This window comes from Pseudorca crassidens, chromosome 11 (assembly GCF_039906515.1).
Source record: "Pseudorca crassidens isolate mPseCra1 chromosome 11, mPseCra1.hap1, whole genome shotgun sequence".
In the NCBI taxonomy this organism is placed as follows: Eukaryota; Metazoa; Chordata; class Mammalia; order Artiodactyla; family Delphinidae; genus Pseudorca; species Pseudorca crassidens.
Window position 1 is genome coordinate 99,018,863 of NC_090306.1, and position 15,501 is coordinate 99,034,363.

The 15,501-nt window shown below is 41.7% G+C and overlaps 2 protein-coding genes across 6 annotated transcripts in view; both read left to right on the forward strand.

The window, feature by feature from the left end:
- Positions 1-150: 150 nt before the first annotated feature.
- XRCC6 (X-ray repair cross complementing 6) overlaps positions 151-15,501 on the forward strand; it is a 29,605-nt gene continuing 14,254 nt past the window's right edge. For 2 of the 5 annotated variants that reach the window (XM_067698234.1, XM_067698237.1), the window contains exons 1-7: positions 151-262; positions 1,418-1,504; positions 3,993-4,105; positions 8,811-8,949; positions 9,204-9,458; positions 10,007-10,190; positions 14,284-14,470. In XM_067698234.1, coding sequence (XP_067554335.1) covers positions 1,426-1,504; positions 3,993-4,105; positions 8,811-8,949; positions 9,204-9,458; positions 10,007-10,190; positions 14,284-14,470 — 957 coding nt within the window. In that variant the 5' untranslated portion in view covers positions 151-262; positions 1,418-1,425. Of the gene's footprint in view, positions 263-619; positions 761-1,417; positions 1,505-3,992; positions 4,106-8,810; positions 8,950-9,203; positions 9,459-10,006; positions 10,191-14,283; positions 14,471-15,501 lie in introns of those variants that run through there. The other 3 variants (XM_067698236.1, XM_067698238.1, XM_067698239.1) reach the window with 3 other exon arrangements.
- On the forward strand, positions 595-1,411 carry LOC137202949 (small ribosomal subunit protein uS12-like; the record flags this gene model as incomplete). Its single annotated transcript, XM_067698720.1, has 1 exon — positions 595-1,411. A coding segment is annotated over one exon (465 nt), but the record flags the coding sequence as incomplete, so codon positions are not given.

Below are 15,501 nucleotides of genomic sequence, written 5' to 3' on the forward strand. Positions count from 1 at the left end.
GGACGCATTCTCGCGCATGTGCGTACCGTCCTGACGGGCGGCGAGGGGCGGGTTTTCCCAGGGGGCGGGGCTTCGCGGACGGGGTGGTGTTAGTTCGGGACGGGTGTGGAAAGCGCCTGCGAGAGTGGGCGTGTCACCTGGACGCGAAAGGCGCGCGCTATGCGTGATGACGTAAGGGGCGTTGATTGGGAGCGGGAACAGGAGCCTGCGCGTGTGCGGCGCCCCGCCTTCTGCCCAAATTGATCTCTTCATTACGCTCAAGGTAGGTAGGAATGGGGCTGAGTTTTGTGTTTGTTGCTCTCTGCCAGGGCTGGCTTCATTTTGCTTTGCCCACTCAGCCTTGCGCGTCCCCGTAGCCTCATCGTGGGGCAGCGTCAGCCAGAAGTGTGCAGACCCGAGGGGTGGAGACGGCCTCTGATCCCTGTTCCTTCCTCCGAGGGGAGGCGCACCCGGCCTTGGAGGCCCGCCTGCGTTTGAGACCCCACTGGGCATAGCTGGCTGAGGAGTTGGGGGAGATTTGGGGGCGGGATGAGGACAAGTGGGTCTGCTAAAGGACGCAGTACACTGGACCGGGAATCTCTCAAATCCAGATGATGCCGGAGCTCTTTCGCTCAGGCCCGTGGCGCAGGCAGGCTGGGCAAGTGTCGCGGTCTTCGTACTGCCAGGAAGCTCCGTAGCCGCCGACGAGACCAGGAGTGGCATGATAAACAGTACAAAAGAGCCCATTTGGGTACAGCCCTGAAGGCCAACCCTTTTGGAGGTGATTCTCATGCCAAGGGAATTGTGCTTGAAAAAGTAGGGGCCAAACAGCCAAATTCTGCCATCAGGAAGTGTGTCAGGGTTCAGCTAATCAAGAATGGCAAAAAAATCACACCCTTTGTACACAATGATGGTTGTTTGAATTTTATTGAGGAAAATGATGAAGTTCTGGTTTCCGGATTTGGTCGCAAAGGTCATGCTGTTGGTGACATTCCTGGAGTCTGCTTTAAGGTTGTCAGAGTAGCCAGTGTCACTCTTTTGGCCTTATACAAAGGCAAGAAGGAAAGACCAAGATCATAAGTTTTGATGATGAAAGCACGATAGTAATAAATTTTCATATGCCAGATGATGCTGGAGGCGGGACTGGACCTCCAGGTCAGGCTGCCCCAGCACACCCGTCAGAGAGGTCATTACGGGCCACCGGCCCTGAATTGTCCTTAAGGGATAGCTAAGGTGAGACTATTTCAGGAATGATCCCCATGCCCTTTTACCTTGCATCTCAATTACCAAGCTCTCCAGGCAGCAGGATCCAGCATCCACGTTCCTCAGCAGTAACATGTAGCTTTTAGGACAGACCTCAAAGAAGCCTAGGGGTCGATAACTTTTAGGTTTAAATTTGGTTGTTACTGATCTCCACTTTCTTTCATCTTGTGAGCAGTAACCAACATGTCAGGGTGGGAGTCTTATTACAAAAATCAGGGTGATGAGGAAGAAGAAGATCAAGAGGAGGGCCTTGAAGAAGGTGGTAAGTGACTTTCATTAACATGTACCCTTGTGTGTGTGGAAGAAAGACTTTCCCTACTTGTCTCTGCTGGGTGATCTTTGCTGTCTTGTGGTCCATGCTTCTCTCCCCAGAGAATCTCCAATACTTTTCTCCCTTTGAACTTTGCAGAGCTACCCTAGGCTCTTTTATTCAGGTCCTACTCTAGTTTATGGAACATTCCTAGCCTTAAACTTTTGCTGGACACTGGTAGATTGATCTCCAATAAATGACCCTGAACATTGGTATCCTGTGTCACCTTAGGTGACTCAGGTAAGACCCTTCCTCACCCAGGAAAGTAGTTTTCCTCATTCTTGGACCTCAGTGTAAAAATGCTTTCACCCTTCAATAACTGCAGCAATCAAAGAATATACATTAGCAACACAGTTACAAGAGTCATTCCCTCACCTAGCCTGCAGGTTTGGGAGTATATGTTCAGACAACACAGTAACACATAGGACAAAGGAAGAGAAATAAGGGGTGCCTGTACTCTACATACTGGTTAATTTAAGTCCTGGGTAGAAATTTTTAAAGTATTTTTATTTTTTAAAAGTAGGAAAAATATATTTTTTATATATTTTATATATTTTTTATATTTATTTTTTTATAAAAAATATTTTTTATTTATATAAAAAATAAAACAATTCAGTAATGTATGTAATCTACCACCCTAACACAACCACTACTAGCATTTTGTCATTTTGCATATTTCCTTCATATATCTTTCTTTATATTTTGTAACTATATATAGTTTGTTTTTGTCTGATTTTTTATATGGTTGTAATCATAGTGCATATATTTTTTTCATTTTAATTTACATTTTCAAAATTTACATCTTCAAAAAGAATTTTAAACATATATACATAGTTTTGTGTTCTGCCTTTTTTTCTTACTGTTTTATAGATATATCTTTCCATGTAACTGCAAATATAGCCTCTATAAATCATTTTAAATATGCTATAATTCATTCTACCTTTTGTTGGACATTTTAGTTTTCAGTTTCTTTAATAAACAACATTGTGGAAATTTTTGCATAGGGTTTTTCCATATTTTATTTTCTTAAGATAGATTCCTAAGAAGTAGAGTTCACTGGCTCAAGGTAGAATTTTTGTTTAAGGCCCTTGACACGTATTGCTGTATTGCTTCAGAAAAGATGGGTAATTAAATTTACTGCATTAGGAAGCAGCATCGTCAAAAAGGGAGACAACCAGACATTATATGCCATTTTATGAAAAACTCAACATCACCTATAATGTAATCATGCCAGAAAAAAAAAACCAAAACCCAAATCCAATGAAGCCTCTCTAGGTCCTTAGTAGAAAAGACAGAGGACTATGTTAATCTACACCAAAAGAATGCAGTCAGCAAAATCCAGAAGGTGGAAAACTATATGACATAATATCCAGGTTTTTCAGCAAATAAATTATGAGGCAAAAGACAGAGGGGGTATCTACAGATTATAAGAGGCTTTAAAAACTTTTGTTTTTTTTAAAGTCAAAACCAGTGTTTAGGAATGTTGGCTTGGATGATTATAAAGGAAAAAATTAAGTGATTACCAAAAGTCAGGATGGTGATTACTCTTGGGAGGAAGGTGGGTGTTAAAATTGGGAGGCGACCTGGAGAGGGCTTCTGGGGTGACTGGCAAGATTCAATTGCCTGATGTGCATGGTGGTTTTAAGGATGTTCACTTTTTTTCTTGTTTTTTTGGCTGCATTGCGCAGCTTGTGGCTTGCGGGATCTTAGTTCCCTGACCAGCAATTGAACCCGCGCCCTTAGCAGTGAAAGCATGGAGTCCTAACCACTGGCCCACCAAGAAATTCCCTAAGGGTGTTCACCTTAGGGAATTCCTCAGCTTATAATTTTGCTTAATGGGCTTTTCTCTATTTGTTTTATTTTATTTTATTTTAATTCTATTTCTTAGAAGTTTTGGGTTTTTTTTTTTTGACATGCTTATGACGGATGATTTAATTAATTAATTTGGTTGTCCCGGGTCTTAGTTACGGCAGGCAGACTCCTTTTTTTTTTTTTTTTTTTTCCCGCGTTACGTGGGCCTCTCACCGTTGTGGCCTCTCCCGTTGCGGAGCACAGGCTCCAGACGCGCAGGCTCAGCGGCCATGGCTCATGGGCCCAGTTGCTTCGCGGCATGTGGGATCTTCCCGGACCCGGGCACGAACCCGTGTCCCCTGCGTCGGCAGGCGGACTCTCAACCACTGCGCCACCAGGGAAGCCCTGGCAGGCCGACTCCTTAGTTGCAGTTCAGCAGCTCCTTAGTTGTGGCATGTGAACTCTTGGTTGCGGCATGCATGTGATATCTAGCTCCCTGACCAGAGGTCAAACCCTAGCCCCCTGCATTGGGAGTGCAAGTCTTAACCACTGCACCAGCAGGGAAGTCCCTCTGTTTGTTTTATATGAATAATAAACATGATAAATACAAAACAAGGGCAAACATTTCCTTCTATTTTTTTCCCCATAGGAGATTATAAATATTCAGGAAGAGATAGTTTGATTTTTTTGATTGATGCTTCTGAGGCCATGTTTGAAACTCAGGATGAAGATGAGTTGACTCCTTTTGACATGAGCATCCAGGTAAGACTACCTTTCATTTAATTAAGCAAACAACAAAAAGTATCAACACCACTTTAAAAAATATGGAGACTTCCCTGGTGGCACAGTGGTTAAGAATCCGCCTGCCAGTGCAGGAGACATGGGTTCAATCCCTGGCCCAGGAGGATCCCACATGCCACGGGGCAACTAGGCCCATGTGCCACAGCTACTGAGCCTGTGCTTTAGAGCCCGCGTGCCACAACTACTGAAGCCTGTGTGCCTAGAGCCCGTGCTCTGCAAAAAGAGAAGCTACCGCAATGAGAAGCCCACGCTCCACAACGAAGAGTAGGCCGGGGGCTTCCCTGGTGGCGCAGTGGTTGAGAATCTGCCTGCCAATGCAGGGGACACGGGTTCGAGCCCTGGTCTGGGAGGATCCCACATGCCGTGGAGCAACAGGCCCCGTGAGCCACAATTACTGAGCCGGCACGTCTGGAGCCTGTGCTCTGCAACAAGAGAGGCCGCAATAGTGAGAGGCCTGCGCACTGCGATCAGGAGCGGCCCCCACTTGCTGCAACTAGAGAAAGCCCTCGCACAGAAACGAAGAGCCAACACAGCCATAAATAAATAAATAAATAAGGCAAAATTCCTTTAAACAAAAAAAAGAGTAGCCCCCGCTTGCCGCAATTAGAGAAAGCTCACACGCAGCAACAAAGACCCAACGCAGCCAAAAATAAATAAATAAATAAACTTAAAAAAAAAAAAAAAGAGTAGCAGTGTTGGAGAACAGGCCCATTTTATTTTGGGTTTGAACTTCCGACGCTGGGACTACACTGCTTCCACCTTCTGTGTTAGCCCTGGTAGCAGAAGTGGGCTCCTCTTTCTATAGAGATGTCAGTGTAAAGGAAGGAAAGAAGTTCCAGCTATTATGGTGTGGAGATGAGTCCTTTTGTAGTTGAGTATTACCTGTGGTTGAAAAAGATTATTACAACAAAAAGACAAACAACCCAATTTAAAAATGGGCACAAAACTTGAATATACATTTCTCTAAAGATGTACAAATGGCCAAAAGCACATGAAGAGATGCTCAATATTTTTAGGTATTAGAGAAATACAAATCAAAACCACAATGAGGTATCATACCCACCCACTAGGAGTGCTGTAATTTAAAAAAAAAAGAAAAAGGGACAATAAGAAGTGTTGGCAAGGATGTAGAAATTGGAACTCTCATACATTGTTGGTGGGAATGTGAAATGGATCAGCTGCTGTGGAAAACAGTTTGGCAGTTCCTCAAAGAGTTAAACGTAGACTTACATGAGCCAGCAGTTCCCCTCCTAGGTGTTTACCCAATTAAATAAATAACAGCTACTCAGATCTTGATTCTGCCACTTACAAACTGTATGATATTGGAAGAGTTGCTGAAGCTCTTGATATGTTTTCTCATCTGTAAAATGGAGATAATAATAGTACCTACTTTGGGCTTCCCTTGTGGCACAGTGGTTAAGAATCTGCCTGCCAATGCAGGGGACACAGGTTCGAGCCCTGGTCCGGGAAGATGCCACATGCCGTGGAGCAACTAAGCCCGTGCGCCACAACTACTGAGCCTGCACTCTAGAGCCCGCGAGCCACAACTGCTGAAGCCCGCATGCCACAACTACTGACGCCCGCGCACCTAGAGCCCATGCTGCGCAACAAGAGAAGCCACCGCAGTGAGAAGCCTGTGCACTGCAACAAAGAGTAGCCCTGGCTTGCTGCAACTAGAGAAAGCCCGTGCGCAGCAACGAAGACCCAGTGCAGCCAAAAATAAATAAATGAATAAATAAATTTATTAAAAATAAAAAATAAAATAATAGTACCTACTTTGTCAAACTGTTATGAGGATTAAATATTTTTACTTTTTAAATTGAGGTATAATTCACATAACAAAATTAACTATTTTAAAGTATACAGTTTTAAGGTATTTAGTCATTCACGTCATGCAATAATCACCACCCCTATCTCATTCTAAAACTTTTTCAGTGGATATACAAAATGTTTATATATACAGTAGAATATTAGTCATAAAAAGGAATGAAGTAGTGATACATGCTACAAGGTGCATGAACCTTGAAAACATTACATTAAGTGAAAGAAGCCAGGCAAAAGGTCACATGCTGTATGATTACATTTATATGAAGTATAGAATAGATAATCCATAGAGAATGCAGGTTGGTGGTTACCAGGTGCTGCAGGGGAGGGAGCAACTGCTTAATTGGTATGGGGTCTGCTTTTGGGATGATAAAAATGTTTGGGAACTAGATAGAAGTGGTGGTTGCACAACATTGTGAATGTACTAAATTGAACACTGAATTGTTCACTTTAAATGATTAATTTTGGGGCTTCCCTGGTGGCGCAGTGGTTGAAAGTCCGCCTGACGATGCAGGGGACGCGGGTTCGTGCCCCGGTCTGGGAAGATCCCACATGCCGCGGAGCGGCTAGGCTCGTGAGCCATGGCCACTGAGCCAGCGTGTCCAGAGCCTGTGCTCTGCAACGGGAGAGGCCACAACAGTGAGAAGCCCACGTACCGCAAAAAAAAAAAAAAAAAGATTGTTATGTGAATTTCATCTCAATTAAAAAGTTTAGTATTTCTTCATAGAGAAAAATTTTTAAGAATCTATTGTACATCGCATTTCTCATATTTCTGGAGTTTGGAACCAAACAGAAGCTTCTCGTGTCCTAATTTGTACACAGACAGTTCTTGCAATTGACAAGTCAGAATATCTTGCATCTAAAAAAAGAATTAATAAAAACAATTCTTAACTTTAAAGCAGTGGTTTGCAAACTTTAACCTACATCAGAATCACCTGCAGGGCTGTTGACACAGATTGCAGGGCCTTACCCTGCAATCAGAATTTCTGATTCTATAGGTCTAGAGGAGGGACCAAGAATTTGCATTTCCAACAGAGCTCCCAGGTGACGCTGATGTTGTTTGGAGATCACTCTTTGAGGAGCACTGCTTTAACCTTTTTTGGACCATGGACCTCTTTGAAGATGTGATGAAGGCTATGTACCCTCTCCCCAAAAAGATACAGTTCTACATGTAATATGAAAGGGTTCATGAAATGCTAACGCCTAGAGAACCCAGAAGCAACTGTAGTATTATGTAGTGAATAAGTGAAACATTCACCGATGAACGTAATGTATTTGATAAGGAGCAATGAAAAAACATTTTCTAAAATTCTATTTTAGTTTGTGTGTGTGTGTGTGGGTGGGGAGGGGTGGTTAATAGTAGAACCTAAAGAAGCCCTCACTGGGACTTCCCTGGCAGTCCAGTGGTTAAGACTTCCACTGCAGGGGGCACAGGTTTGATCCCTGGTCAGGGAACTAGATCCTGTATGCTACAACGAAGATCTCGCATGCCGCAACTAAAGATCCTGCCCAGCGTAGCCAAATAAATAAATAAATATGAAAAATAAATATATAAACAAATAAATAAAAAGAAATGATTGCTTGCCATGAAGATAACTGTCAATGACTAGACATACCATAAGTTCTGCATTTAAGGAGAGAATTGCTATGGAGGAAGGCCAGGTAGAGTCTCAAGCAGGATATGGAGGGGGGTCACCATTGTTGGTTTATTCCTCAGTTTTGCAGAATCAGAAACTTAATTTTGTCAGTACCCCCAGAATTATAGGCCACCAGGACTGACCACTTACGAGACACTGATTTACTAGATATGGCTTTAGTTTATATTTCCTGGAATACTGATGTGTTTAATTGTGTAATTAGGCAAATTTTATTTCAAAAGTTGCTTTTAGTAGGTATAGATTTATTTTCCATTATTTATTAATGTCACATATACTAACATTCACTTAAACCTTTTATATATGTAATTATTTTATGTATGTAAATTTTGTTTCTTGGTATCAAGCTACTTGAGGAAAAGAGACTTCCCTGGTGGTCCAGTGGTTAAGACTTTGCCTTCCAATGCAGGGGATGTGGGTTTGATCCCTGGTCAGAGAGCTAAGATCTCACATGCTTCGGGGCCAAAAAACCAAAACATAAACAGAAGTAATATTGTAAAAAATTCAATAAAGACTTTAAAAATGGTCCACATTAAAAAAAAAAAAGCTACTTGAGGAATGATCAAATGGCCTGTTCAAACTCAGCCAATTAAGTAAGTGACATCATTGGGACTCAAATCCACGTTTTCCGATTCTAGTGCTGGGCTTTTATTGATTTTTATTTCCCTATAGCAGAGTTTCCTTCCAGAGTATATACATGTTTTTTTTTTTTTTTTTTCGGTACACGGGCCTCTCACTGTTGCGGCCTCTCCCGTTGCAGAGCACAGACTGAGGACGTGCAGGCTCAGCGGCCATGGCTCACGGGCCCAGCCGCTCCGCGGCATGTGGGATCTTCCCGGACCGGGGCACGAACCCGCGTCCCCTGCATCGGCAGGCGGACTCTCAACCACTGCACCACCAGGGAAGCCCTACATGTTTTGAATTCTCTGATTTCTTATTGTAGGGACTGCTTATATGTCTGTTGTATACTTAACCACACTTTGCTTTGTGTTATACATAATATAAATGACCATCACCCTCACTGGATTATGAGTTTCCTGAAGGTAGGGGTCACGCCTTACTCTAATGCCATGTACAAATTCAGCAAATATATATTGAGTGCTCTACTATGTGTCAGGCACCTGTGGAGCTTAAGTTTAGTGGTACGTAGTTAAATACTAATTGAAATTTTATGTTTGTTTTTTCAGTGTATCCGGAGTGTATACACCAGTAAGATCATAAGCAGTGATCGAGATCTCTTGGCAGTGGTGTTCTATGGTACCAAGAAGGACAAAAATTCAGTGAATTTCAAAAATATTTACGTCTTGCAGGAATTGGATAATCCAGGTCAGTAGTATTCTAAGATCAGCTTTTCCCTTACATGAGGAGGTCACTAACATGCACAAAGGGGGATGTGAACAAGGAAGCAGATAACATCTTGACTGGGAGTATGCTTTCCTGCACAAGGGGGTTCTTACTGGGGTGTAGACTTTTGTTATGTGGGTTAAACAGCTCTGGGTGAGAAAGAGCTTCTGTTAGTCTTGTAAAACACTGACACTGTTCTGACTTTTCTGCCCATTTGATTCCCTGTCTCTGATCAGGTGCTAAACGAGTGCTAGAGCTTGACCGCTTTAAGGGGCAGGAGGGGAAGAAACATTTCCAAGACCTAATTGGCCATGGATCTGACTACTCCCTAAGTGAAGTACTGTGGGTCTGCGCCAACCTCTTTAGCGATGTCCAGTTCAAGATGAGCCATAAGAGGATCATGCTTTTCACCAATGAAGATGACCCCCACGGCAATGACAGTGCCAAAGCCAGCAGGGCCAGGACCAAAGCTGGGGATCTCCGTGACACAGGTCGGCATTCCCCTGTTCTTTTATTTTATTTCTTTGACCGCATTGTGCGGCTTGTGGGATCTTAGTTCCCCAACCAGGGATCGGACCCGTGCTGCCTGCAATGGAATCGAGGAGTCTTAACCACTGGACCTCCAGGGAAGTCGCCCCCTGTTCTTTTAACTTGGCACTTAATTTTTTTTTGCTTTTTTATAGCTGATGTCAAATAGTTGCTTTTCACCCTTCAAAGTAAAATGACACAATATAGTGAAGCTGGGGGAGACCCCTATGTAATATTCCCAGTGAAAATGACCAGGCCATTCGTTGTCTGAAGGGCTCTACCAGAGGGAGCTTTTCTTGACTTTAACGCCACCACAAATGGTGGTTATTTGAATAAGTTGTCTGAAGTCATTAGAGCAGCTGATCCCCTTAACCACTTTCTCTAAGTCCTGAAAATGTTTATAATCAATCTAGTTCTTTGGGAGCTTTTAACAGCATAATTAAACTTAACTGAAAAAAATTCTCCCTTGCTGGAAATTGTTTCCCCTCACTTTTGTCTATCCTCGCTCCAGGTATCTTCCTTGACTTGCTGCACCTAAGGAAACGTGGGGGCTTTGACATATCCTTGTTCTACAGAGATATTATCAGCATAGCAGAGGATGAGGACATAGGGGTTCACTTTGAGGAGTCGAGCAAGCTCAAAGACCTGTTGAGGAAGGTTCGCGCCAAGGAGACCAGGAAGCGCGTGCTCTACAGGTAAGCACTAAGCCCGGGTCAGCTGCCCACAAGGCCCCTAACTGATCATAAGCAGTGCATGGCTTTGACCTCCCTGGCTCCTTAACTCTGGGCTGTACCACTGCCTCACTGTTCCTCTAAAAAAAAACTTGCTTTATTTCAGGATAGCACAAGCTATTTGCTTCTCTTTCTCTAGAAAGAGCTGGTATGCTGTTTCTCCAAAATAAAACAGCTCTCCACTCCTTTGGGGTAAACAGTTGCGGCTAACGGTATCCTCAGTTGCACTCACTAGGACATTGTCTGTTTTCTTCTCCTCTGTAAATTGGGGATAACGATAGTACCTGGTATAGAGCAAAAACTCAATAAATTTTAGTTATTATCATTGTTGTTAAAATTGTGTTATTCTAATTTCTTATAAACTTGAGACCAATAAGAACCAGGTGGTTGGATTATCTTCCTTTAGAGACCTTTGACATTAGAATCCTAAGGCCGCCTCAGTGTTTCTTCCTAAAGAGCATCAGACTTTCATTTTAGACTAGTTTCCTCAGTATAGAGGAATAAGACCCTTGGTAGTTTTTGAGCTGTTTTCAAGAGATTACTGACAATTCTACTAGAAAACCCATGAAATTAAATATTTTAAGGAAACCATGAAGCAGCTCATTGCTACAGTTATAGTTTTGTCATTGTTCTCCTTTTCCTCCCAGGAACTATTTCTCTTTCCTCAAACAATTACCCTGTCACCTTTTCTCCTTCCTGAAATGGTAGAATATTGTTACTACTATAATTTGGAAATCTACACATATTGGTGGGAGTGGCAGGGGGGATAAAATGGTGGTTAAAAGTAGGTTCTAGAGTCAGATTGGCTCAGATTCTAGTCCTCTGCTGTGTGACCTGGGGTAAATCATGTAACTTCTCTGAGCCTCAGTAAAATGGGAGCAAAAGTGGTCCCTCTTTATAGGGCTGCTGTGATGATTAAATGGAATAACATAGTAATTATAAACGTTAGCTATTCTTAATATTTTGTGAAAGAGTCATTATAGGATACTTGGTAGTAATAATAATAAATTGGAGCTGTTTGAGAATTAATTGCCTAAGGCTTAGAAAATTATTACACTTATTCTTGCTATAATAAAATAATAGAATTATTTTATTGCATAATTATTATGTGCCAGGCACTGTCCTAAGTTCTTTTTTTTTTTTGTGAATTTTAGAATTTTATTTATTTTTTATACTGCAGGTTCTTATTAGTTATCCATTTTATACATATTAGTGTATCTATGTCAATCCCAATCTCCCAATTCATCACACCACCACTCCCACCCCTGCCACTTTACCCCCCTTGGTGTCCATACGTTTGTTCTCTACATCTGTGTCTCTATTTCTTTCTTTCTTTTTTTTAATAAATTTATTTATTTATTTTTGGCTGCATTGGGTCTTTCTTGCTGCGTGCGGGGTGTTGCGGTGTGCGGGCTTCTCATTGAGGTGGCTTCTCTTGTTGCAGAGCACGGGCTCTAGGGTGGGCAGGCTTCAGTAGTTGCAGCACGTGGGCCCAGTAGTTGTGGCTCGCGGGCTCTAGAGCGCAGGCCCAGTAGCTGTGGTGCGCGGGCTTAGTTGTTCCGCGGCATGTGGGATCTTCCCGGACCAGGGCTTGAATCTGTGTCCCCTGCACCGGCAGGCAGATTCTTAACCACTGTGCCACCTGTGTCTCTATTTATGCCCTGCAAACCAGTTCATCCGTATGTCCTAAGTTCTTTGTTAACATAATTACCTCATTTAATCTATAAAAACAGTGCTTTGAGTTGGGTTGAAACCTACCCGTTAGTAACATTTATTAACCTTAAATCATTTCAGATGACGTTTAACATAAGCAGCTTGTTTTGTGCTGTGGGCTTTCACATTTTCCTTTCCTTGGTATGACACAAACCACATGATGTTATACTATAATTCTGTCTTAACTTAGAGTTATGACATTTTCAAGGTCGAAAGGTACCTTAGTTTATAGATGTGAACATTTAATATGGGGTGGGAGGACTAACCGATTGGCTCTTTTGGTTCAGAAATAGAACCAAGGTCACTTGAAGCCTGAGGCCAGAGTAGACCACATTGACCAGTGCTTTTTCCCAGGATACTAAAATTTAGAGGGCACAACAATTTTAAAAAATTACTTTTGCAGATTGTGCAGTTTTTAAATCGGTTACATTTATTGTCAGCTCTCCTTCAGCAGCCTTTAAACAACTGTGTTTAACACCTAGTAAGCCGGAATGATTTAAAGTAGGAAGCCATCAAATGGGTGGTGTTATTACTAATGCCCATCTGTTACTAACACTCATCTCTGGGGCACATCATACATTACCAAATTGTACCATACCTACCAGGTGCTTGCTCCAGGAACCTAAAATTTCTAGTCAGGGCTCTGTTCTTTCTACTGTGTGAACCAATATACCTTTGTATAGCCAATGTTCTTTCTACTGTGTGAACCAATATACCTTTGAACTAGCTATAACTTGTTTAAACATGTTCTCTTCTTTAAAGTAAATACTGCTAAACATTCTACAACAGTGAAGACTGGGTTATTAATTTAAGACTTTTCTTCTTTTGGGGTAAAGGTTTTAAAGCTATAAATTTCCCTCTGAGCACTGATTTAGCTGCATCCTATACCTTTTGATATGTTGTGTTTTCACTTTCATTCAGTTCAAAATCATTTTAAATTTCCCTTGTGATTTCTCCTTTGACCTCCTGGGTTATTTAGAATTGTATTGTTTACTTTCCAAATATTTGAGGTTTTCCCAGATTTCTCTCTGTTGTGGATTTCTAACTTAGTTCCATTTGGGGTAAAGAACATATTTTGTATGATAGCAATCCTTTTTATTTTTTTCTTTTTGGCTGCACTGCACAGCATGTGAGATCTTAGTTCCCTGACCAGGGATTGACCTGTGTCCCCTGCAGTGGACGCGCAGAGTCCTAACCACTGGACCACCAGGGAATTTCCAATTTCAATTTTTTTAGATGCATTTAGACTTGTCTTGTGTCTCAGTATATGGTCTATCCTAGAGAATGTTCTGTGTGTGCTTGAAGAGAATGTGTAGCACAGGTTAGTTTTCTGTTCTGCCTTTTTTCCCCACAGTATTGTATTGTAAATATTTTTGCATGTTGTCTTTATTATAGAACACATTTTCAAGAGGTCCTATTTGTGCTTAAGATGTTGATATAAATACGCTGGAGCAAAATGTTATAAAGGAAAAGTACCTGAGCTTTGAATCAAACATACGTGAATTTGAATACCAGTTTTCATTAGTTGTATGTCTTTGGGCAAGTTAGATAGCATCCCTGAGCCTCAGTGTTTTCATCTGTAAAAATGACAACAATAAGGTTATTGGGTAGCAAGTAACAGAAACTGACTCTTGACTAATTTCAGCATATTAAAACAAAATCCTGAACAGGGTGGGTAGTATAGGAACCAGGGTGGCACCAGGAATCTAGAAAATAAAAATTATTGACAGTGTCTTTGGGGTACCACTGTCAGCAAGCATCCCCTCCAACTGTGTCCTTTCTTGGTCACTGTTTAAGACCCACATTCTCAGGAGAATAAGTCTGATGGCTTGAGCCTGGGCCAGATGTGCCTATCTCTTGGTCAGGGTAAAGCATAGCACCTGGATGAACATTTTCCTAAAACTGCAGTGGGGCAAGGGTGGTTCCCTAAGAAAAATTGGGGTTTCATTGTTAAAATAAGAGGGAAGGTATAGTAGACAAGCAGAAGCAGCAGATAATATAGTACTTATAGGATTATAATGATGATTAAATGAGAGAATAACTGTAAAGTGATTTAATAAATTGCTAGGCTCTATTTAAAAAAATCATTATTTTTATTATGGTACATTCTTTATCATGATTTTAAGGAGTTAACAATACATTTTGAGACTAATATTGTGCAATATAGACGCTGAGATGTATTACAGCAAACTCCATTGTATTATTAAAAAGCTTTATATTTGTATTCGAAAAGCTTAGGTTATTGGAGAGAATAAAACAAATCAGGGCTTGGGTGCCATGAATGAATTTTAGATAGGAAAATATACTCTTTCTGTCCAAATTAAAAAATTTTTCTCTCCTTCAGGTTGAAGCTTAAGCTCAACAAAGATGTAGCGCTCACTGTTGGCATTTACAATATGGTCCAGAAGGCTCTCAAACCTTCTCCAGTGAGGCTTTATCGGGAAACAAATGAACCAGTGAAAACCAAGACCCGGACATTTAATGTAAATACAGGCAGTTTGCTTTTGCCTAGCGACACCAAGAGGTCCCAGGTAGGTCTCTGCCTTCTTACTGAATTTTGTCCTGTTGAAGAGTTAACAGGGAGGGGGAGACATGATCAGCCTAACTAGTTAAATAACTTTCATGTGTGCATCTTTCTAGCCAAGCTAGAAAGTTGTTGTCATTACCCTTTGGAATATGGCATCTAGATCAGTAATACCTTGGGAGCTAGAAAGTTAGAGCCAGTATTTGGAAGAGGTGTCAGTGAAAACTTCAGCCCTCGATCAGCCAGCACATGCTACTCTGAGTCTTAACAGTCTAATTCCAGTACAGTGGCAGAAATTGTTTTATAGTTAACTAGGGAGATGAGCTAGGGAAAGAAAGTGTGTTAGGTGTGAAGTGCCCTCGTTTTAGGGAGATTTTTTTTTTTTGCCAAAGTAACCAGTTTTTCCTGTGCCTTGAAATGATACACTCATGCCTTTTTTTTTTTTTTTTTTTTGCGGTACGCGGGCCTCTCACCATTGTGGCCTCTCCCGCTGCGGAGCACAGGCTCCGGACGCGCAGGCTCAGTGGCCATGGCTTACGGGTCCCGTGGCATGTGGTGTCCTCCCGGACCCGGGCACGAACCCGTGTCCCCTGCATTGGCAGGCGGACTCTCAACCACTGCGCCACCAGGGAAGCCCCCCTCATGCCTTTCTTAATCTGAAAGACATACTAAGGATGCAGAACATTCTCTCTCCTCATCCTCTCACCTTTGTTCGATCTATAGAAGGATTTTTTTTAATTGAAGTACAGTTGATTTACAAAGTTCTGTTAATTTCTGCTGTACAGCAAAGTGATTCTGTTATACATATATATATACATTTTAAATATTCTTTTCCATATGGTTTATCTCAGGATATTGAATGTAGTTCCCTATAGAAGGATTTGATATCTGAAATTAAAATCAAGTGAGTCATCCTTCCTTTTTAGTTATGCAAAACGTGGGAGAGCGATTTTGCCTAAGTTCAGGACCTAGAAGGATCAACTAAGTGACTAAAATTAAATATTATTTTGATTCAACCCTCGAGATGTCTTTTGGAGC